Source organism: Rhinoderma darwinii, chromosome 2 (assembly GCF_050947455.1).
Source record: "Rhinoderma darwinii isolate aRhiDar2 chromosome 2, aRhiDar2.hap1, whole genome shotgun sequence".
Taxonomy (NCBI): domain Eukaryota; kingdom Metazoa; phylum Chordata; class Amphibia; order Anura; family Rhinodermatidae; genus Rhinoderma; species Rhinoderma darwinii.
This window is the reverse complement of record NC_134688.1, coordinates 13073296-13097442: the sequence shown is the minus strand read 5'-3', so window position 1 is coordinate 13097442 and position 24147 is coordinate 13073296. Positions and strand designations below refer to the sequence as shown.

Sequence of the window (24147 nt, the reverse complement as noted above, 5' to 3'; positions counted from 1 at the left end):
CACCCAGGGGAGGGGGGGGGCCCAGTCAAAAGTTTGCTATAGGGCCCAGTCTTTCCTAGTTACGCCCCTGGCCTTCCCATAAACAAGTATGCATGGCACGGCCAAGGGTGAATATGTATTTTAATGGGGAGACGTAGATAAGCAGCAAATATAGTGGCAGAATAAAGGGTCGGATATGTTGAAATCCAACATGGCTGATCCTTGTGTTAGGGGGGCACAAAGATTTTTTACGGTGAAGGGGGTTCTTCGGGACTATGACATAAATAGGCCATCAATGTTTGATCTGTGGGGGTCCGACCATTGGGACCCTCTGCTGATCAGCACATTGGAGGGTCGGGGGTCCACCTGGGAGCGCTACGTCCTCTTCATTGTTTGCATAGGCACATCAGTTCATCTGTACAAGTAGATGGGCCTGGCACTATAGCTCGTCCCGCAATGAGCTGATCGGCCTTATAGGACAATTTAAAAAAAAAAAAATAACACAAAAAGTATTGGAAAAAAAAAATAATTACACAAAACACAATTTTACTGAATTGGCGCAGTATATAATATCCACCACATATCTGTTATCCCCATAATCGTCACAACATGTACTATAAATATATTTGCTTATTTTAGGTCCGCAATGAACAGCGGTAAAAAGAATGAGAAAATAAACTTGTCGACATCGTTTTTGTTGACTTGGCCCCTCGAAAATTAAATTCAGAAATATTAAACATTATCGTATATGTACCATAAATATGTATAGAAAATACAACTGGTCTTGCTAAATACACCTGCACCAATAACCCAAAACATTTTTTTTTTAAAAAGGTCAGGTCTAGGTGAAAATAAAAATTATTTTTTTTGCATAGTCCTGAAGGGGTTAATGTATTTTGTTTGGGGTGTTTTAGGGGAAGGGGTTTTCTCTCTTTTTATTTATTTTACACATTTTTAGTTCAGTGCCGTAAGGCGAGGAGACGCCGTGGCGAGTCATGTGATCTGCTGCAGGCGGCACCTCCGCTCGTTGACTCCGTTTCCCACCCGGAAGGGATTAAACGTTCCCCTTTCGTCCGTCCTTGATTGTTGTCCCCCGGTGTCCTTGGGCAGCAGAGCTATGGGGCTGATTCCGGACGAGGCTCGGGTGCTGCCGCCGCCCTCACTGGTCAACAGGGGTTCAGTGTACATCGGCTTCCTCGGCTACATGTCCGCCATCGTGCACAACGCCATCAATCAATATCCGGTGCTGCGGGCGGGTGAGAAAGATAAACACCCCAATAGTATCAAAGTGTACCCACATTTATCTCACAGTAATACCTGTGCTGCCGGTGTGTGAGGCCGACACCCCAATATTATCAGAGATTGTCCCATATATATTTGCTGGCTCTATACCATAATACATAGTGCAGGAGGGTCAGCCCTGTCACCCCCAATTATTATACTATACCATGTATACAAAGCGTTCACCCCATTACATGGTGCTGATGCTAAAGTAGGACAGACACCCCAATGGTCGTATTATATATATATCACATCACCTCCACCGGTCAGCCATAACATTACAACCAGTGACCGGTGACGCGAATAACATGGATGATCTGGTTACAATGGCGCTTGACGAGAAAGGGGGGGGGGATATATGAGGCAGCGAGTGATCCGTCAGTTCTTGAAGTTGATGTGTTTGAAAAAAATAGAGAAATGTAAGAATCTGAGCGACTGTGACGAGAGCCAAATTGTGATGTCCAGACGACAGGGTCAGAGCGGCTACAATGGGCGTCAGAACTGGAGCATGAAGTAATGGGAGAAGGCGTATGGTCTTATGAATCACGTTTTACATCATGTGGACGGCCGGGTGCGCGTGCGCCGCTTGTCTGGGGAGGAGATGGCACCAGGATGCATTATGGGAAGAAGACAAGCTGACGGGGGCAGTGTGAGGATCTGGACAATATTCTGCTGGGAAACCTTGTGTCCTGACATTCACGTGGATGTGACACGTACCACCGACCTAAACATTGCAGCAGACAAGTGCCCCCGTCATGGCAGCGGTATTCACTAATGGCAGTGCCCCCTGTCAGCAGGATAATGCCCCCGCCACCCTGCAGGATAATGCCCCCGCCACCCTGCAGGATAATGCCCCCGCCACCCTGCAGGATAATGCCCCCGCCACACTGCAGGATAATGCCCCCGCCACACTGCAGGATAATGCCCCCGCCACACTGCAGGATAATGCCCCCGCCACACTGCAGGGTAATGCCCCCGCCACACTGCAGGATAATGCCCCCGCCACACTGCAGGATAATGCCCCCGCCACACTGCAGGATAATGCCCCCGCCACACTGCAGGATAATGCCCCCGCCACACTGCAGGGTAATGCCCCCGCCACACTGCAGGATAATGCCCCCGCCACACTGCAGGGTAATGCCCCCGCCACACTGCAGGGTAATGCCCCCGCCACCCTGCAGGATAATGCCCCCGCCACCCTGCAGGATAATGCCCCCGCCACCCTGCAGGGTAATGCCCCGCCACACTGCAGGATAATGCCCCCGCCACACTGCAGGGTAATGCCCCCGCCACACTGCAGGGTAATGCCCCCGCCACACTGCAGACATTGTACAGGAATGATGAGGAACACGACAAAGACTTCAAGGTGACGACTTGTCTCCAAATTCTCCAGATCTAAATCCGATCGATCATCTGTGGGATCTGCTGGAAGAACAAGTCCGATCCCTGGAGGCCGCACCTCACACCTTACAGGACTTATAGGACCTGCTGCCAACGTCTTGTACCGGAGACCACAGGGACCTGCAGACGTCTTGTACCGGAGACCACAGGGACCTGCAGACGTCTTGTACCGGAGACCACAGGGACCTGCAGACGTCTTGTACCGGAGACCACAGGGACCTGCAGACGTCTTGTACCGGAGACCACAAGGACCCGCCGACGTCTTGTACCGGAGACCACAGGGACCCGCAGACGTCTTGTACCAGAGACCACAGGGACCCGCAGACGTCTTGTACCAGAGACCACGGGGACCCGCAGACGTCTTGTACCGGAGACCACGGGGACCCGCAGACGTCTTGTACCGGAGACCACGGGGACCCGCAGACGTCTTGTACCGGAGACCACGGGGACCCGCAGACGTCTTGTACCGGAGACCACGGGGACCCGCAGATGTCTTGTGCCAGAGACCACGGGGACCCGCAGACGTCTTGTGCCGGAGACCACGGGGACCCGCAGACGTCTTGTACCGGAGACCACGGGGACCTGCAGACGTCTTGTACCGGAGACCACAGGGACCTGCAGACGTCTTGTACCGGAGACCACAGGGACCCGCAGACGTCTTGTACCAGAGACCACAAGGACCCGTCGACGTCTTGTACCGGAGACCACGGGGACCCGCAGACGTCTTGTACCGGAGACCACGGGGACCCGCAGATGTCTTGTACCAGAGACCACGGGGACCCGCAGACGTCTTGTGCCGGAGACCACGGGGACCTGCAGACATCTTGTACCGGAGACCACAGGGACCTGCAGACGTCTTGTACCGGAGACCACAGGGACCCGCAGACGTCTTGTACCAGAGACCACAAGGACCCGTCGACGTCTTGTACCGGAGACCACGGGGACCCGCAGACGTCTTGTACCGGAGACCACGGGGACCCGCAGATGTCTTGTACCAGAGACCACGGGGACCCGCAGACGTCTTGTGCCGGAGACCACGGGGACCCGCAGACGTCTTGTACCGGAGACCACAGGGACCCGCAGACGTCTTGTACCGGAGACCACAGGGACCCGCAGACGTCTTGTACCGGAGACCACAGGGACCCGCAGACGTCTTGTACCAGAGACCACAAGGACCCGCCGACGTCTTGTACCGGAGACCACGGGGACCCGCAGACGTCTTGTACCGGAGACCACGGGGACCCGCAGACGTCTTGTACCGGAGACCACGGGGACCCGCAGACGTCTTGTACCGGAGACCACGGGGACCCGCAGACGTCTTGTACCGGAGACCACGGGCCCGCAGACGTCTTGTACCGGAGACCACAGGGAGCCGCAGACGTCTTGTACCGGAGACCACAGGGAGCCGCAGACGTCTTGTACCGGAGACCACAGGGACCCGCAGACGTCTTGTACCGGACACCACAGGGACCTACAGACGTCTTGTACCGGAGACCACAGGGACCCGCAGACGTCTTCTACCGGACACCACAGGGACCCGCAGGCGTCTTGTACCGGAGACCACAGGGACCCACAGACGTCTTGTACCGGAGACCACAGGGACCCACAGACGTCTTGTACCAGAGACCACGGGGACCCGCAGACGTCTTGTGCCAGAGACCACAGGGACCCTCAGACGTCTTGTGCCAGAGACCACGGGGACCTGCATACGTCTTGTGGGGTCCAGGCCTCGAGGGGTCAGGGCTGTATTGGCGGCACGAGGAGAACTATACAATATTAGACGGGGTTTTAAAGGAACAGTGTCATCACAAATTATTTTTTTATATGTTAAAGATGTTAGTGCTTTATTAAAAACGTTTATATTCATTTGTGTGTTTGTGTTTTACTTTTTCTTATTTTTACACTTTTTCTTCCCTATGGGGGCTGCCATTTTTTGTTCCATTTCTGTGTGTGTCGATTAACGACACACACAGACATGGAATACGGCAGCCACAGTCCCATAGGGACTGTGAACGGCTCCCGTCCCATTGACTTCAGTGTACGGCGTCTGTGTGGGAACTGAGCATGCGCCGCTCCCACACAGTCCAATTCGAAATTGGCGCCGTCCGGCGCCATTTTCCTGTGGACCGGAAGTCGCGGCCGGACAGTAATATTACTACTTCCGGTCGCGGCTTCCGGATTTGTGCACTTGGACCAGCGGCAGCAAACGGAGCGGACGGGCCGGAGGGAGCCGCGGCGGCAGGAGCAGGTAAGAGATTTAAATGTATGTTCGTGTTTGTGTGTTTACACTACTGTATGTAAACCTACTACACTGTGTGTTAGCTCAAAAAATGGCGACACACAGCGTAGGAGGTTACACCGTTCAAACCCCTCGTTTATCCCGGCACTAGCCAGGATAAAGGAGGGGGGGATGCTGAGAGCTCACTAGAGCGAGGGCTTTTAACCCAATGTTGCAATGCTGCAATTTTGGGAATAGCTCCATCTAGTGACCAAAAATGGGAAGTATTATAAATTAGAATTAATTTATAATATTTCCTGACTCGTGAAAAAAATAAAAAAAATTTGAACAATGTTTAATCACCCACACACTAAATGTTTAATTTTTAAAAAAAAAAATCATGTTTTTCTGGCAACACATTCCCTTTAAATGGGTTGTACGAGAATGAAAATCTATCACCTATTCACAAGATAGGTGATCCTTTTCTGATCGTTGTAACCCCCACAGACCGTCAGACTCATAGACGTTGAATGGAGTGGTGGGACGCATGCTCAACCGCCTCTTCATTCAAGTTCCTTCTCACTTGGGGGGTGCATAGATGATCTGGAAATTCAGGACCCCTGTTCTCATGATTGGTGGGGGCCCCAGCGATCAGAAAATGATCCCCTGTCCTGTGGATAGGTGATATTTGATTCTGGGAATAGCCTTTAAAGGGGCTTTCCAGTTCCGTAATCAGCCGATCAGCTCGTACGAGAGCTGCTTCCCCTTCGGTTCCACTGCTTGTACTGTGAATCACTGACACTTGTAGCAGCTCTTCGTGGTATTTCAGTATTCACTTCAATGGAAGAAGGCTATAATACTGATCCGCCACTACAAGTGTGTCAGTGATTCACAGTATGAGCAGTGGAAATGAAGGGGAAGCCGCTCTCGTACAATCACTGCGGCCCCTTAAAAATAGCTGATCGGCGGGGGTGCCAGGAGTCGGACCCTAACCGATCACATATTGATGGACTATCCTGAACACCCCCATGAAAATCTTCTATGTATGTATTTAGTGTGTGTGTGTGTCGTGCGTTGGCTTGGTGGGTATATAAGTGGTGCGCTCGGCTGTCTGATCACTTATCACTCATTGTTGCCATGGGTAAAAGGGGCGATTAATCAGAGTTGTAATAAGGGCTGATTATCGGCTTTCAGGCCCAGGGTGTCGGTATTTCTCACACAGCGTAGTTTGTGAACTGTTCTTGTGCTGCTGTGGTGACAGTGTATCGTGAGTGGACAAATGGCGCCATTGGGAATAACCGACGTGGAAACTGCGGAGCACCACGCGCCATTGATGCGAGAGGTGAACGCTGGCTACGAAGGTGCGCGAGGGCTGAACGACACGCTACAGTGGAGCAGCTTACCGCGAAAATCAACCAGGGGGCGTTCAAACCAACAGTTCAGCGAACCCGACTGCGTATGGGGCTCCGGAGCCGACGCATGGTCACCGCTCCTATGTAACAAAGGTGCAGCGGAACAAAAGTTTAAATTTGCACGGCAGTATCGGATTTGGACCACCGATGATTGGTAAAGGGTTGTCTTCTCCGATGAGTCCCGTTTTCTGCTTCATGGAACGGATGGACGTGTCAGGCAAGAAACATCAGAGAGCAAACATCTGGCAACCGTTGCTGGAAGAACACGAGCCGGTGGCGGCAGCGTTATGGTTGGGGGGTGTTTTCCTGGCATTCTCTAGGCCCTTCTTCCATGTGTACGGCTCTGAACTGATTTGGGTATGAATCCATCGTTGCAGATCACATCCCCCCCCCCCATACATGCTGACTGTCTTCCCTGGGGCAGATGGAATCTTCCAGCAAGACAATGCGACATGTGACACGGCTAGAAATGTCCGACAGGAAGAGCCCGACCAAGACCTCCAAGTACTTCCCCGGCCCTCTAATTCACCAGTCCTGAACCCAATTGAGCATCTGTGGGACCTCGATCTTCTTGTTTGCTCTATGGATCCTCCCCCGCGCACCCTCCAGCAAATGTGGGATGTTCTGCAGTCAGCACGGCTCCAGATATTAGCTGCTGGTCGTAATAATGGCTTGACTGTGTGTGTATATAATATATATAATGGTATATGTATATATTAGGGCTGGGCGATTTAATCAAATTAATTCGCCCTCAAGGGCTCTCACAATTCTGTTTTTTAACAGAATCGTAGAATCGATTCTTTAGTGGCGCCGTGCTGCAAGGGGAAGCTCTGCCGTCTTGTCACTTCCTGGTCCGCCTTGTTCTGTCTCCGCTTCCCCGTGGAACTGCTGTTCTGTAGTGAAGAAATGATACAGCACGCGTGGGGTAGCAGGGACTCCTAGTACTTTGTCACACCGCCCTGTAGATACCGCCGCGCTGTAGATCGCACCCCCTTGCAGATCGCACCACCCCCATGTACCTTGTAGATCGCACCACAACCCCCCTTATAGATCACGCCACTGTAGATAGCACCCCCCTTGTAGATCAGACCACAACACACCCCCTCCCTTGTAGATCGTGCCGCTGTAGCTCCTACTAGAAGCTGAATCCACGGCCAAAGTGTCGGCAACCTCTGGCCGGAGATTCAGCTCCTAGTGGCAGCTATAGCGGCACGATCTACGAGAGAGGTGGGGGCTGCGATTTACAAGGGGTGGGGGTGCGATCTGCAAAGGGGGAGGGGGTGCGATCTATAAGGGAGGGGGTGGGTGGTGCTGCGATCTACATGTGGGGGTGCTATCTACATAGGGGTGGGGGTGCAATCTGCAAGGGGTGTGGCACTCTACTTGGACACTGGCACAATATTGGGGGTGGCACTGTGGGCACGGGCACTGTCACTATATGTGGGCACTGTCACTGTGTGTGGGCACGCTGTCACTGTGTGGGCACGCTGTCACTGTGTGGGCACGCTGTCACTGTGAGGGCACACTGTCACTGTGTGAGGGCACGCTGTCACTTTGTGGGGGCACTCTGTCACTGTGTGTGGGCACGCTGTCACTGTGTGTGTGGGCACGCTGTCACTGTGTGTGTGGGCACTCTGTCACTATCTACCCTGACAAATGAAATCCATCCATAAAAAACGGACTGGAAATGGATGTGAATTTGGAGACACTGATGCAAAATGGACATGAAAAACTGACAATTGATCAGTTTTTATTGGCTATTTTTTGTCACTGTGGTGTGACTGCAGCCTAAATGTCTGATGCCGGGAGGGCGTTCACATGAACCGGGGCGCCGAATCCAGCTGACACACGGACCAACCACAGTTGTGTGAATCCGGCAATGTCGGAGACCGGCTGAGGGGGTGACGGGCAGAGGGGGATGCTGGTGCACCCAGCTCATCATTGACTATAGATTCTGTTAACCTGTTCCCTGCCGGGGAACACAAGTTATAATCAATTAGATAGACGTATTTCTGAGTGTATTTATGATAAAATAAAATATTTGCAGAAGTTAAAAGTTGTGAAGTTCCGTACAATATTCATGGCAATAGATGTTAAAGCGTTATTTATATAAAGAAAATGTATTCAATGATCTCTTGGTATTCCTGATAAATAAACAGGAAAAAAAAAAAGAGATTCAAATCGAAAATCGCCCAAATTGTTGAAAAAAAATCGAGATTCAATTTTTTGCCAAAACCGCCCAGCCCTAATAATGATATATATATTTTAATTTTTTTTCCATACTAGGAACGTGTTTTATCGTCCTGAAAACCTAACGCTGATCCGCGCGCTCATTATTCTCCTGCTCACATAACTCAACAGATTTGCCATTCAGGGGTCTGGGAAAGCAGATTGACAACCCCATGCCAGTTTTAATGTTCGCCATATTGGTTGTCACCCAGCTTTCCCAGGAAGAGATATCGTTTAGAAATGGCTGGGCAGAATATTTTAACAAGACGACTCCAGAGTTTATATTCACTGGGAATGTTTCTTAAAGGGTGAAATGCGTCATAATGAACGTCGGACTAAGTTGTTGTGAGAAGAGACTCCTATTATTTCTTCCTCATGTTCTAGTGTATCCAGCTCTGACACTTCTGCTCTGTGATTCTCAGGTGTTCACCGGCAGCTCCTCTACACCACCATCGGCATCTTCATCGGGTATCACCTGACCAAATACGAAAATTACAAATATGCTAAACGGGATCGTGAACTGTTTGACTACATCAGGCGGCATCCAGAGATAGTGCCACACAAGGGTACGATCGCTGCCCATTATTTCCCTTTAAAGTGTTTTTTTATTGTAAGAACCCCCCCCCCTAACGATAAGCCGATCACAAGATTTGCCAATGCTGGAACCCCCAGTGATCAGTTGTAATCCTTGGCAACAAGTGTTCAATTTCCCTACAGCGCCACCACAGGGGAAATTAAGCATTGCACAGTGTCCATTCATATCAATGGATTGTCCCTGTAATGCACAGATGGGCCGGGTCCTCCAGAGAGAGACGCTCTCTGCTCTAATAATTGAGGGGGGGACCCGTCTTTGTTAACTCTGAATTTCTTTGCAGGGTAATGGGTTTTCTAATCCAGACAATGCCTTTAAAGGGTTATTCCCATCTGATACAGCGATGGCATATTGTTAGGATTCATCACTGTCTTTCCCTGCAGATTGGTGCCCGGGCTAACCGCTATGCTGGGAACTGCAGCGTGGCCCCATTTACTTGATTGGAGCGCGGCTGTGCAGGAAAGACTTTTTATGAGACGCAGTCCGGATCAGTGGGAGTCCCAGAGGTCGGACCCCCACCAATCATAAAGTGATGTCATATCCTAGCGATACGTCATCACTTCATCAGATGGGAAAAACCTTTTAAAAAGTATTCATTCGAATCTCACAAACCCCCTAAATGTGGTCGCAATAGAAAAATAAGGCCTTGTTCACACAGTGCAGATTTGCTGTAGATTTTGTATGCCTTTTTTAAGCCAAAACTAGAATTGGATCTCTATGGTGATCATGTGGAATCACAACAGAGTGCCGTGATTGGTCCCCGCAGTCATGTGACGTCATTTTGCTAAAATCATGAAAATTTGGAGGGAAAAGTATAAAATTAAAGGGATCATTTTTCTTTAGCAACCGCATTTAGCCATATTTCTTTTCTTTTTGCCACCTGGAAAACCCTTATAGGGGTGATTTATCAGGGCAATGACTTTTCTGGAATAATTGCATTTAAATAAAGTTTAGCTCCATATTTATTGTAAGGGGCGTGGCTAAAAGAGCGTGTGGGGTAGACAGGGCACCCCCTGTGACTTTGAAGCCCAAGATCGTACATTAACCTAAGAGTCCTATGTCAATAACCTATCTGTGACCATCTGACAGTCAGACAGCGGCCCACTTGTTGTTAGGCAACATGTCCCTAGCAACCAGACTGGGCAGCAGTCAAGCTGCATTATTAATCAGATTTTTCTAAAGATTCATTCTTGTAGAGCGCCCCTTTAATCTTTTATACATGATTTATATTTCTTTACTTAGAAACAAGAACCATGGCGGAATCCTATGAGAAATTCTATCCTATTCGCTAAATGGAGATCCGTACCTGAGAATCGACCCCAGAACCAACCGCAATGTTCCTGCTCTTCACCGGAGACGTGTTCCCAGTACCGTGTGAAATCTGTTCTTTAACCTAACTGTAAAAATAAACTAAGTATGGTGGTCCTGTGGATATGCCATAACCTGTTGGATATCTGAATATTTCATATTTATTAACCATTTATAAATACAATGTCTCTTATTATAAATATTGGAGTTTATGGAGATGACTGTGCAGGTAACAGGATTGTTCCAGCAAAATAACAACCAGCGTTGTTGCCAGATCAATAGGAAAATCCAGGTTGTGTTCGGTTAGGATGAGACCAGGGGCAGTTGGAGATGCTGCGACCCTAGTCTATGGAGAGGGGTGGTGGCCTCAACTAGGCAGACAATACGTTTATGGTAGTTATGTCTGTTTCTGTAACACCCATAGACTTGAACGGCCTCCTCTCCATTTCGGCCGGATTCAGACGGGCGTTGCGCATCTCGGATGTGAAAATCTGGCGTAATTCACGTCCGAGATGCGTCCGTGCTCTGCGTTGCGAGACGCGATATCACGCATCCCCCATAGACTAGAATCTATGGAGGGAAGCGTGAAAAAATAGGACATGTCCTATTTTCTCACGGACCCTTCACACGGTCCGTTGAAACAAAGGCCACATTGAATTACAGGGGTCCGTGTGACGTCCGTTGTCTGTACCTGGATGTTGTTGCCGCCTTGCATGGCAGAGAGATAATTGGGGTTCCTCTATTCTCCCCATTGCCGTGGTCCCAGAAGTGGTCGCGTGTATATGCCACAAATGCCTATGGTGGGAAAATCCCATTAATGTTGAGGTCTCTCCGTTTGACGTCAATGTTGTAAAATTACACCAGTGGTCAAGCAGCAAAAACGTGAGTTCCGATCTGGCACTGTATAGTTATCAGATATAGGAAAAACAGTCCACCACTGCATTATAGGGGCTCCGATAAGTTGTCAGGTATGTGTATGATTATAACCTTGCTGACCGTTTCCAATAACAACCAGCAGAATTGTGAGTACAGCTCCATAGTATAATACAGGCTTAAGAGGTTACCGCTTAATCAACAGCGACCGTGGTACCTATGCATCACCGGGACGTCGATGGGCTTCAAATGCCAGGTGCCATGGCAGCCAGTGCCTAACAATATCCTCCACGTCTGGCATGTACCCAAGCCTGTAAGGCCCTGTTCATACAGTTTTTTGCAGGCAGAAAAAAATCTGCCTCCGAATTCCAAAAGTCGCCTGGGGAAAAAAAACGCCTCTGCCTCCAATTGAATTCAATGGGGGACGATTTCTGCCGTTTTTTGGCTTTGATTCCGACGCAGTTTCCGTGTCAAAATCAGCGGCAAAAAACTCTGTGTGAACTGACTCTAAGACTAGGTTCATACTGCATTATTGTCCTCCATCTAACATATACCCTGGACGCAAAAACAAATGAATTTAAGTGTTTTTATTGTGCAATAATAGAAAAATAAAAAAAGAATAACATATTTGGTATGGCCCTAATTGTATCGACCTGCAGAATAAAGTGAAGTTATTTATACCGCACGTTAAACACTAAAAACAACAACCACAGAACAATCCACAGTATAGGTGATCAATGCATGATCGCTGGGATCCCCGCCGATCACTGATTCGCCATTCTGCTCCATTCAAAGTCTATGGGACTGACGGAGACAGGCAAGTACAGCGCTCGCCTGCAATCGTGCAGTTAGGAGGAACAAGGGGCTGAGAACCCCATTACCTATCCTGTGTGCGGTTTACCTCTAAGCCTGGGTTTTCAAGCTGCGATTTTGGCGCGTTTTTTGCCGCAATTACCGTGAAATTGCTGGAAAACCACAGCATTTTGACGCATTTTCATGGTAATCGTGGCAAAACAGCGTGAAAACTCAGCCTAAAGACTAAGGCTATGTTCACACGCAAAATGAAAAACTGCTCTAAAATACGGAGCTGTTTTCAAGGGAAAACAGCCTCTGACTTTAAGCTGTTTTTTAAGCATCAAACATTTTTTTATGTGTTTTTTGCGGCCCTTTTTGGAGCTGTTTTTCTATTGAGACAATGACGGCGTGACATGCACTTCTTTTTACGGGTGGGGGGTGGTTTCAAACGGCCACGTAAAAAAACGCCCTGTCGGTACGAAACGCGTTTTTTCCCATTGAAAACAATGGGCAGATGTTTGGAGGCGTTCAGCTTCCGTTTTTTCCAGCCATTTTTCGGGGCGTTTACGGCCTGAAAATAAGCAGTGTGAACATACCCTCAGTGTGTCAAAGCACCAGCCATCTCGTCATATTCTCTGTGCACAGCAGCTCCCAGGTATTTGCCATTATATCTTATTATAGCAACCCACACAGGTCAAACCTCCACCCTCAGTCACGCCCTGAGTGTCACGGATTATTTTTATCACGGGAATCACCTACTTGTTACACGGAGAACATGGAAATCCTTCAAATATATCTTCTACATGTGCCAAACACGCAGGGTGGAGTGATCTGCTGTATTGACCCAAGAAAACAAATTTACTTAGAGCCTTCAGCTGAGGACAAGACGCATTTCTGAAGGTGAAAGCCTCACGCTAATCATCTGTATCTGGTGTTTTTATGGTATGTGCACAATTTTGGAATGTGCCGCAATGGACAGTTGTTACATTATAATGCAGTGCTATGGTTACAATAGGGCTTTAGCGGCAGCTGCCTGACACCTTTCCAATATTCTTGATGTGATATAAGGCAAACGCATGCCGGAGCAGCTGGTGCTGCAGCGCACACACCTCCCTGCGTACTCGGCTGCATCCCTTCTTTGTAAGTTATATAATATGCACCATAGGCGATTGATGGCAGCAGAATATTAGGAGCGAACACCAATCAATAAGCTTTTCACTAGTATAAAAAAATACAATGGAAAGATACTGATCGTTTTTTACCATTAAAATTGTAATAATTGACCCGCCTTTGGTTTCTCTACATAGTACAAAATATGCACGCCCACAACATTACTGTTGTGAGCGTACTTTATATGAATTACAGGTTCTATGAGCGCTTTATTTGAAAAAGCACGCTCCCGAGATCTGAGTGGGCGAAATCACATAAGATATTGAAATGCGTTAGTTGCACGGTGGGACAACGCTATAACCTCGTATGGCAGTAGTGTCACGTTTAAGTAGCCTAATTTGCATAAAAGTTCCAGTTTTACAGGCCCTCTTTAAAGGGGTCCTCAGATTTATATTGCTGAGTTCACACGGTATGTCCGCTGCGGAAAACTGCAGCACTTAGCCGGCCTGGTGGCAGGCCGGCTGACTGGGATGGTAATTCATCCCAGGACACTGCTGCAGCCTGTGATTTGCTGCAGCGGCGGTCACATGGGATGAAGCGTCATCCCAGGAGGCCGGCCCTCTGATGTCATACAGGCCCGCCTCCTTGGATGATGTTCATCAAAGTGTCCCCCTGCTGGGACCCCCAGTGATCAGCTGTAATATAGGGGAAAACCTGACACTAAGTGTTTAATTTCACAGCAGCGCCACCACAGGGAAATTGAAGAATTACAGTGTCCATTCATATCAATGTGTTGTCTGTGTAATACAGGACAGGTCCTCCAGAGAGAGAGACGCTCTATGTAACCGCTCTATGTAACCGCTCTCCACTCTGACCAAGACATGAGGATCCTGAACACAGGACCCCCCACCTATTTACTCAGAATTCACTAAAATGAGATTCTAAACTGGACATCCCCTCTAAAAAGTCTCTCTGGATACATGGCGCACAGCAACATTACAACAACCCCTACTATGCATCTTCACTTTCTTAGAGCTCTCACCATGTTGGGAGGGTGCATGATGGGGGTTGAAATGTAAGGGTATGTGCACACACAAAATTAAAAACGTCTGAAAATACGGAGCTGTTTTCAGGGGAAAATAGCTCCTGATTTTCAGCCGGTTTTTTTAGCAACTCACATTTACATTTTTTACGGCCGTTTTTGGAGCTGTTTTTCTATAGAGTCAATGAAAAACGGCTCAAGAAGTGACATTCACTTTTTCGTGGGCGTCTTTTTACACGGCCGTTTTGAGTATAATACAGGATGTAACTCAGGATCAGTACAGGATAAGTAATGTAATGTATGTACACAGTGACTCCTCCAGCAGAATAGTGAGTGCAGCTCTGGAGTATAATACAGGATGTAACTCAGGATCAGTACAGGATAAGTCATGTAATGTATGTACACAGTGTCTCCACCAGCAGAATAGTGAGTGCAGCTCTGGAGTATAATACAGGATGTAACTCAGGATCAGTACAGGATAAGTAATGTATGTACACAGTGTCTCCACCAGCAGAATAGTGAGTGCAGCTCTGGAGTATAATACGGCATGTAACTCAGGATCAGTATAGGATAAGTAATGTAATGTATGTACACAGTGTCTCCACCAGCAGAATAGTGAGTGCAGCTCTGGAGTATAATACAGGATATAACTCAGGATCAGTACAGGATAAGTAATGTAATGTATGTACACAGTGACTCCACCAGCAGAATAGTGAGTGCAGCTCTGGAGTATAATACAGGATATAACTCAGGATCAGTACAGGATAAGTAATGTAATGTATGTACACAGTGACTCCTCCAGCAGAATAGTGAGTGCAGCTCTGGAGTATAATACAGGATGTAACTCAGGATCAGTACAGGATAAGTAATGTAATGTATGTACACAGTGACTCCTCCAGCAGAATAGTGAGTACAGCTCTGGAGTATAATACAGGATATAACTCAGGATCAGTACAGGATAAGTAATGTAATGTATGTACACAGTGACTCCACCAGCAGAATAGTGAGTGCAGCTCTGGAGTATAATACAGGATAGAACTCAGCATCAGTGTAGGATAAGTAATGTAATGTATGTACACAGTGACTTCACCAGCAGAATAGTGAGTGCAGCTCTGGAGTATAATACAGGATATAACTCAGGATCAGTGCAGGATAAGTAATGTAATGTATGTACACAGAGACTCCACCAGCAGAATAGTGAGTGCAGCTCTGGAGTATAATACAGGATATAACTCAGGATCAGTACAGGATAAGTAATGTATGTACACAGTGACTCCACCAGCAGAATAGTGAGTGCAGCTCTGGAGTATAATACAGGATGTAACTCAGAATCAGTACAGGATAAGTAATGTAATGTTTGCACACAGTGACTCCACCAGCAGAATAGTGAGGGCAGCTCTGGAGTATAATACAGGATATAACTCAGGATCAGTACAGGATATGTAATGTATGTACACAGTGACTCCACCAGCAGAATAGTGAGTGCAGCTCTGGAGTATAATACAGGATGTAACTCAGGATCAGTACAGGATAAGTAATGTAATGTATGTATGTACACAGTGACTCCACCAGCAGAATAGTGAGTGCAGCTCTGGAGTATAATACAAGATGTAACTCAGGATCAGTACAGGATAAGTAATGTAATGTATGTACACAGTGACTCCACCAGCAGAATAGTGAGTGCAGCTCTGGAGTATAATACAGGATGTAACTCAAGATCAGTACAGGAGAAGTAATGTAATGTATGCACACAGTGACTCCACCAGCAGAATAGTGAGTGCAGCTCTGGAGTATAATACAGGATGTAACTCAGGATCAGTACAGGATCAGTAATGTAATGTATGTACACAGTGACTCCACCAGCAGAATAGTGAGTGCAGCTCTGGAGTATAATACAGGCTGTAACTCAGGATCAGTACGTAAGAAAACGTAACTGTAAAAAAGCCTGTGCTTGAAACACATATAACCGAAGACCAGGAATAAAACAAATATTATTTTTGCATAATCACTGTTGACGTTTTCCGTATGACAGAACCTCTAAAATTACACGCACATATCTGGCTACGGGTGGAGAACTACTGATCTGGGCACGGCCCTCAATGTAAACACCTTAGATTCCTGAAGCATTAACAAGTTGCCGTGAAATCTTATCGCTTAGAGGTTCCCTATGAAAACGACCCGCAATATGAATTTTCTGAGAGCTGAGAGTCCCGAACAGGTGAGTCAAAGTTAATGTTTCATCATGACACACGAAGGGTGTCACAGGTCAACAATGAACTGGCCGAGAGCAACACACTGCAAGTTAAAAAGCCTGTATATAGTGATACGGAGCATGCTGGTATAACCTGGGTAGTTTCTGTGTATAATTATATATGTACAGCTGGTATAAGTTATACATCTTCCTGTATATAGTGATATGGAGCATGCTGGTATAACCTGGGTATCTTCTGTATATAATTATATATGTACAGCTGGTATAAGCTATACATCTTCCTGTATATAGTGATATGGAGCATGCTGGTATAACCTGGGTATCTTCTGTATATAATTATATATGTACAGCTGGTATAAGTTATACATCTTCTTGTATATAGTGATATGGAGCATGCTGGTATAACCTGGGTATCTTCTGTATATAATTATATATGTACAGCTGGTATAAGTTATACATCTTCTTGTATATAGTGATATGGAGCATGCTGGTATAACCTGGGCATCTTCTGTATATAATTATATATGTACAGCTGGTATAAGTTGTACACGTCTTGTATATAGTGATATGGAGCATGCTGGTATAACCTGGGTATCTTCTGTATATAATTATATATGTACAGCTGGTATAAGTTATACATCTTCTTGTATATAGTGATATGGATCATGCTGGTATAACCTGGGTATCTTCTGTATTTAATGATATATGTACAGCTGGTATGTTATATATCTTCTTGTATATAGTGGTATAGAGCATGCTGGTATAACCTGGGTATCTTCTGTATATAATTATATATGTACAGCTGGTATAAGTTATACATCTTCTTGTATATAGTGATATGGAGCATGCTGGTATAACCTGGGTATCTTCTGTATATAATTATATATGTACAGCTGGTATAAGTTATACATCTTCTTGTATATAGTGATATGGAGCATGCTGGTATAACCTGGGTATCTTCTGTATATAATTATATATGTACAGCTGGTATAAGTTATACATCTTCTTGTATATAGTGATATGGAGCATGCTGGTATAACCTGGGTATCTTCTGTATATAATGATATATGTACAGCTGGTATAAGTTATATATCTTCTTGTATATAGTTGTATAGAGCATGCTGGTATAACCTGGGTATCTTCTGTATATAATTATATATGTACAGCTGGTATAAGTTATGCATCTTCTTGTATATAGTGATATGGAGCATGCTGGTATAACCTGGGTATCTTCTGTATATAATTATATATGTACAGCTGGTATAAGTTATACATCTTCTTGTATATAGTGATATGGAGCATGCTGGTATAACCTGGGTATCTTCTGTATATAATTATACATGTACAGCTGGTATACGTTATACATCTTCTTGTATATAGTGATATGGAGCATGCTGGTATAACCTGGGTATCTTCTGTATATAATTATATATGTACAGCTGGTATAAGTTATACATCTTCTTGTATATAGTGATATGGAGCATGCTGGTATAACCTGGGTATCTTCTGTATATAATTATATATGTACAGCTGGTATATGTTATACATCTTCTTGTATATAGTGATATGGAGCATGCTGGTATAACCTGGGTATCTTCTGTATATAATTATATATGTACAGCGGGTATATGTTATGCATCTTCTTGTATATAGTGATATGGAGCATGCTGGTATAACCTGGGTATCTTCTGTATATAATTATATATGTACAGCTGGTATAAGTTATACATCTTCTTGTATATAGTGATATGGAGCATGCTGGTATAACCTGGGTATCTTCTGTATATAATTATACATGTACAGCTGGTATACGTTATACATCTTCTTGTATATAGTGATATGGAGCATGCTGGTATAACCTGGGTATCTTCTGTATATAATTATATATGTACAGCTGGTATATGTTATACATCTTCTTGTATATAGTGATATGGAGCATGCTGGTATAACCTGGGTATCTTCTGTATATAATTATATATGTACAGCGGGTATATGTTATACATCTTCTTGTATATAGTGATATGGAGCATGCTGGTATGACCTGTGTATCTTCTATATATAATTATATATGTACAGCTGGTATATGTTATACATCTTCTTGTATATAGTAATATGGAGCATGCTGGTATAACCTGGGTATCGTCTGTATATAATTATATATGTACAGCTGGTATAAGTTACACATCTTCTTGTATATAGTGATATGGAGCATGCTGGTATAACCTGGGTATCTTCTGTATATAATGATATATGTACAGCTGGTATAAGTTATACATCTTCCTGTATATAGTGATATGGAGCATGCTGGTATAACCTGGGTATCTTCTGTATATAATTATATATGTACAGCTGGTATAAGTTACACATCTTCTTGTATATAGTGATATGGAGCATGCTGGTATAACCTGGGTATCGTCTGTATATAATTATATATGTACAGCTGGTATAAGTTATACATCTTCCTGTATATAGTGATATGGAGCATGCTGGTATAACCTGGGTATCTTCTGTATATAATTATACATGTACAGCTGGTATAAGTTATACATCTTCTTGTATATAGTGATATGGAGCATGCTGGTATAACCTGGGTATCTTCTGTATGTAATTAAACAGGTCTTAATGAACTAGAATATCTTAAAAAAGTTAATTTATTTCAGTAATTCCATTCAAAAAGTGTCTCTCGTATATTCTATAGATTCATTACACACAGAGTGATCTTTTTCCAGCATTTTTTTCTTGTAATGTTGAGGATTATGGTAACAGTTAATGAAAACCCCAAATTTAGTCTCTCAAAAATGAGAATATTGGGTAAAATTTGCAGATTGTAGCCTCGTGGTGTGACACTCCAATCAGCGAATCAACACAAAACACCCGCAAAGGTTTCCTAAGCCTTTAAATGGTCCAACAGTCTTGTTCAGGAGGCTACACAATGATGGGGAAGATGCTGACGTGACAGTTGTCCAGAAGAGTCATTGACACCGTCCACAAGGAGGGGAAGCCACAAAAGGAAATTGCTAAAGAAGCTGCTGTTCACAGAGCGTTGTATCCAAGAATATTAATGGAAAGTTGAGAGGAAAGAAAAAGTGTGGTAGAAAAAGGTGCACAAGCAACAGGGATAGCCGCAGCCTTGAAAGGATTGTCAAGAAAAGGCCATTCGAGAAACTGGAGGAAATTCATAAGGAGTGGACTGCGACTAGAGTCAGTGCTTCAAGAGCCACCACACACAGACGTATCCAGGACATGGGCTACAACTGTCGCATTCCTTGTGTCTGGCCACTCATGACCCAGACACAACGTCAGAAGCGTCTTACCTGGACTAAGGAGAAAAAGGACGGGTCTGCTGCTCAGTGTCCACAGTCCTGTTATCAGATGAAAGTAAATTTTGCTTTTCATTTGGAAATCTCGGTCCCGGAGTCTGGAGGAAGAGTGGAGAGGCGTCAATACAAGCGTCTTGCGCTCCAGTGTGAAGTTTCCGCAGTCAGTGATGGTTTGGGGCCATGTCATCTGCCGGTGTTGGTCCACTGTGTTATATCAAGTCCAGAGTCAGCGTAGCGACTACCAGGATATTTCCCGGCACTTCATGCTTCCCTCTGCTGACAGCTTTATGGAGATGCTGATTTCATTTTCCAGCAGGACTTGGCACCTGCCCACACTGCCAAAAGTACCAATACCTGGTGTAATAACCACAGGATCACTGCGCCTGATTGGCCAGCAAACTCACCCGACCTAAGCCCTATAGAGAATCTATAGGGTATTGTCAAGAGGAAGATGTGACCCCAGACCCAACAATGCAGACGAGCTGAAGGCCACAATCAAAGCAACTTGGTCCTCCATAACACCTCAGCAGTGCCACAGGCTGATCACCCCCATGCCACGCCGCATTGATAACACCTCAGCAGTGCCACAGGCTGATCGCCTCCATGCCACGCCGCATTGATAACACCTCAGCAGTGCCACAGGCTGATCACCACCATGCCACGCCGCATTGATAACACCTCAGCAGTGCCACAGGCTGATCGCCTCCATGCCACGCCGCATTAGTAACACCTCAGCAGTGCCACAGGCTGATCGCCTCCATGCCACGCCGCATTGATAAGACCTCAGCAGTGCCACAGCTGATCGCCTCCATGCCACGCCGCATTGATAACTCCTCAGCAGTGCCACAGGCTGATCGCCCCCATGCCACGCCACATTGATAACACCTCAGCAGTGCCACAGGCTGATCGTACCATGCCACGCCGGATTGATAAGACCTCAGCAGTGCCACAGCTGATCGCCTCCATGCCACGCCGCATTGATAACACCTCAGCAGTGCCACAGGCTGATCGTACCATGCCGCATTGATAACACCTCAGCAGTGCCACAGGCTGATCGCCTCCATGCCACGCCGCATTGATAACACCTCAACAGTGCCACAGGCTGATCGTACCATGCCACGCCGCATTGATAACACCTCAGCAGTGCCACAGGCTGATCGCCTCCATGCCACGCCGCATTGATAACACCTCAGCAGTGCCACAGGCTGATCGCCTCCATGCAAGACTGGGCCTCATAGTAAACTTTTGACTGGGCTCCACATGCAGACCCCTTATAGATAGTGCCCCTTGTAGATACTGACCCCCTGTAGATAGTGCAACACAGACCCCCTCCCTTGTATAAAGTGCCATAAAGCCCCCTCCCTTGTATATAGTGGCACACAGCCCCCCTTAGTAGATAGTGCCACACAGCCTTCCTTATTAGATAGTGCCACACAGCCCCCTTAGTAGATAGCGCCACACACAGACCCCTATAGATAGCGCTACAGCTCCCCCTTGTGTATAGTGCCACACAGCTCCCCCCTAGATGAGAAGCCAATGAACAACCTTAATGAAGTAGACGACTAGTAATTTGTATATAATAGTTATTGGAGTAAAGATGCTATGAAAACATTTTTAGTCATTTCTTTTATAATAAAGGGTATGCAGAGTATTAAACGCTACAGACACTACAAGAGAATACAGTACTAACAAGACACAGGCAGAATATATAACAACAATTACATCCAGTGACTCACAGATGACATCTTCTCTGATTGCAGACGTTCGTCTTTCCTTTTCTACGGCCCAGACCGACATGAGGACTTCTTCTGACTGCAGCGTTTGCTACCCAGCCATATCCGGCCCCTCACTTGTACAGCCGTTCTTACCCTCTATAGCCGGTGTCTTCAACTGGCGGACCGCAGAAGCCAGTTGCCTGGACCAGTGGCATCGCTAGCACTATGTATCTGGGGCAGAACCCCTGGATTTTCGGCCGCTGCCCCGGGGGACTGTCACATTCGATTATATCTGCATCCTTAGGACACAGATACAATTGAATACTATGGCAGAGAAGGGAGCTATTAGTTCCCTGCGCTACTATTACTAGGCTACAGGTGATGTTAGGCTCGCAGCCTATAAGACACTGGTACAGGATCCCTGTGCAGGCCGTTCAGCTGGCCTACGCAAGGGTTCTGTCTCGGCGTCTCATAGGCTGCGAGCCTAACAAGGCTGAGGAGGCTGTGAGACTGCAGCTCTGTTCATTGCGGGAACATGGCTAGGGAAGTACAAGTTTGTTGTATTTGTCTGGGGGGCACTATCTACAGGAGGCGAAGTGGCACTATCTACAAGGGGAGGGTGTGTGTGGCACTATCTACAAGGGGTGGGTGTGTGTGGCACTATCTACAAGGGGAGGGTGCGTGTGGCACTATCTACAAGGGGAGGGTGCGTGTGGCACTATCTACAAGGGGAGGGTGCGTGTGGCACTATCTACAAGGGGAGGGTGCGTGTGGCACTATCTACAAGGGGAGGGTGTATGTGGTACTATCTACAAGGGGAGGGTGTGTGTGGCACTATGTACATGGGGAGAATTTTTGTGGCACAATACAGGGGGGCGTGATACTATCTACAGGCGGCACTATCTAAAGGGTGCATTGCGTGGGGCACTATCTACAGGTGTCTTTGATTAGGGCCACCAGACATTACTTTGCTTTTAGCCCCAGAAATGCCAAATCTGGACCTGAGATTAAGGCAGTCACCTCTTTATAGCTCATTTTAAAGGACTGGTGATAAAGTAGAGATGTCAGTTTTCTCACTAATATACAATAAATCTGGATGTAAATAGTTCAACAAAGTTTGCAAAAAGTTAGCAAGTCAACATTTCAGACAAGATCAACCCCCTAAATTCAGACCCCAAACCAGATCCCTAAATTTATTCAGACTCAGACCAGACCCATAAATAAATTCAGACCCCAGAATTAACGTAGACCCCCAAACCAGACCCCTAAAATACACACACCAACTCCTAAATTACTTTAGACCCTGGATCAGAACCAAGACTCCTCTATATAATTCTCTTCGCTTCAGCTCTTGGTGCCGCCGCACACCAAGTCCTACATCTAAGCGCCTACCACCTGCCTGCCCACCGTTTCTCTAACCATTCCACTTCGCCCCTCTATTGTTCCTGACTCTCCCCCCAAAAGATATTTTGGCGCCGCTAGCAGAGCACCATATATAGCCTATACACTCCACGCACTAGTTATATACAATGCAGAGCAGCACATAAAACCTAAACACTATAGGCACTAGTTATATATAATGCAGAACAGCACATATACCACATACAATAGTTATATACCCCATACACTAGTTATATACCTTGCAGCACAGCACATATACCCCACATACTCCATGCACTAATTATATACCCTATATACTAGTTATATACACGGCAGAACAGCACATATACCCTATACACTCCATGCACTAATTATATATCCTGTACACTCCATTCACTAATTATATACCCTATACACTCCATGCACTAGCTATATACCCTATACACTGCAGAGCAACACATATACCCTATACTCCCCATGCACTAGTTATATACCCTATACACTAGTTATATACACTGCAGCACAGCACTTATACCCTATACACTCCATGCACTAGTTATATACACTCCATGCACTAGTTATATACACTGCAGCACATCACATACACCCCATGCACTAGTTATATACCCTATACACTAGTTATATACACTGCAGCACAGCACTTATACCCTATACACTCCATGCACTAGTTTTATACACTCCATGCACTAGTTATATACACCATACACTAGTTATATACCCCATACACTAGTTGTATACACTCCATGCACTAGTTATATACACTGCAGCACATCACATATACCCCATGCACTAGTTATATACACAGCAGAGCAGCACATATACCCTATACATTCTATGCACTTATACCCCATACACTAGTTATATACACTCCATGCACTAGTTATATACACTCCATACACTAGTTATATACACCATACACTAGTTATATACACTGCAGCACATCACATATACCCTATACATTCTATGCACTTATACCCCATACACTAGTTATATACCCCATACACTAGTTATATACACTCCATGCACTAGTTATATACACTTCATGCACTAGTTATATACACTTCATGCACTAGTTATATACACTCCATACACTAGTTATATACACTCCATACACTAGTTATATACACTCCATACACTAGTTGTATACACTCCATGCACTAGTTATATACACTTCATGCACTAGTTATATACACTTCATGCACTAGTTATATACACTCCATGCACTAGTTATATACACTGCAGCACAGCACATATACCCT

At 46.0% G+C, this 24147-nt stretch overlaps 1 protein-coding gene across 1 annotated transcript; it reads left to right on the top strand.

Annotated features, from left to right (window-relative positions):
- Positions 1-966: 966 nt before the first annotated feature.
- NDUFC2 (NADH:ubiquinone oxidoreductase subunit C2) lies at positions 967-10571 on the top strand. Its single transcript, XM_075851370.1, has 3 exons — positions 967-1235; positions 8943-9086; positions 10355-10571. The coding sequence occupies exons 1-3, from the start codon at positions 1097-1099 to the stop codon at positions 10402-10404; spliced, it is 333 nt and encodes a 110-aa protein (XP_075707485.1). The 5' UTR covers positions 967-1096; the 3' UTR covers positions 10405-10571.
- The last annotated feature ends 13576 nt before the right edge of the window (positions 10572-24147 follow it).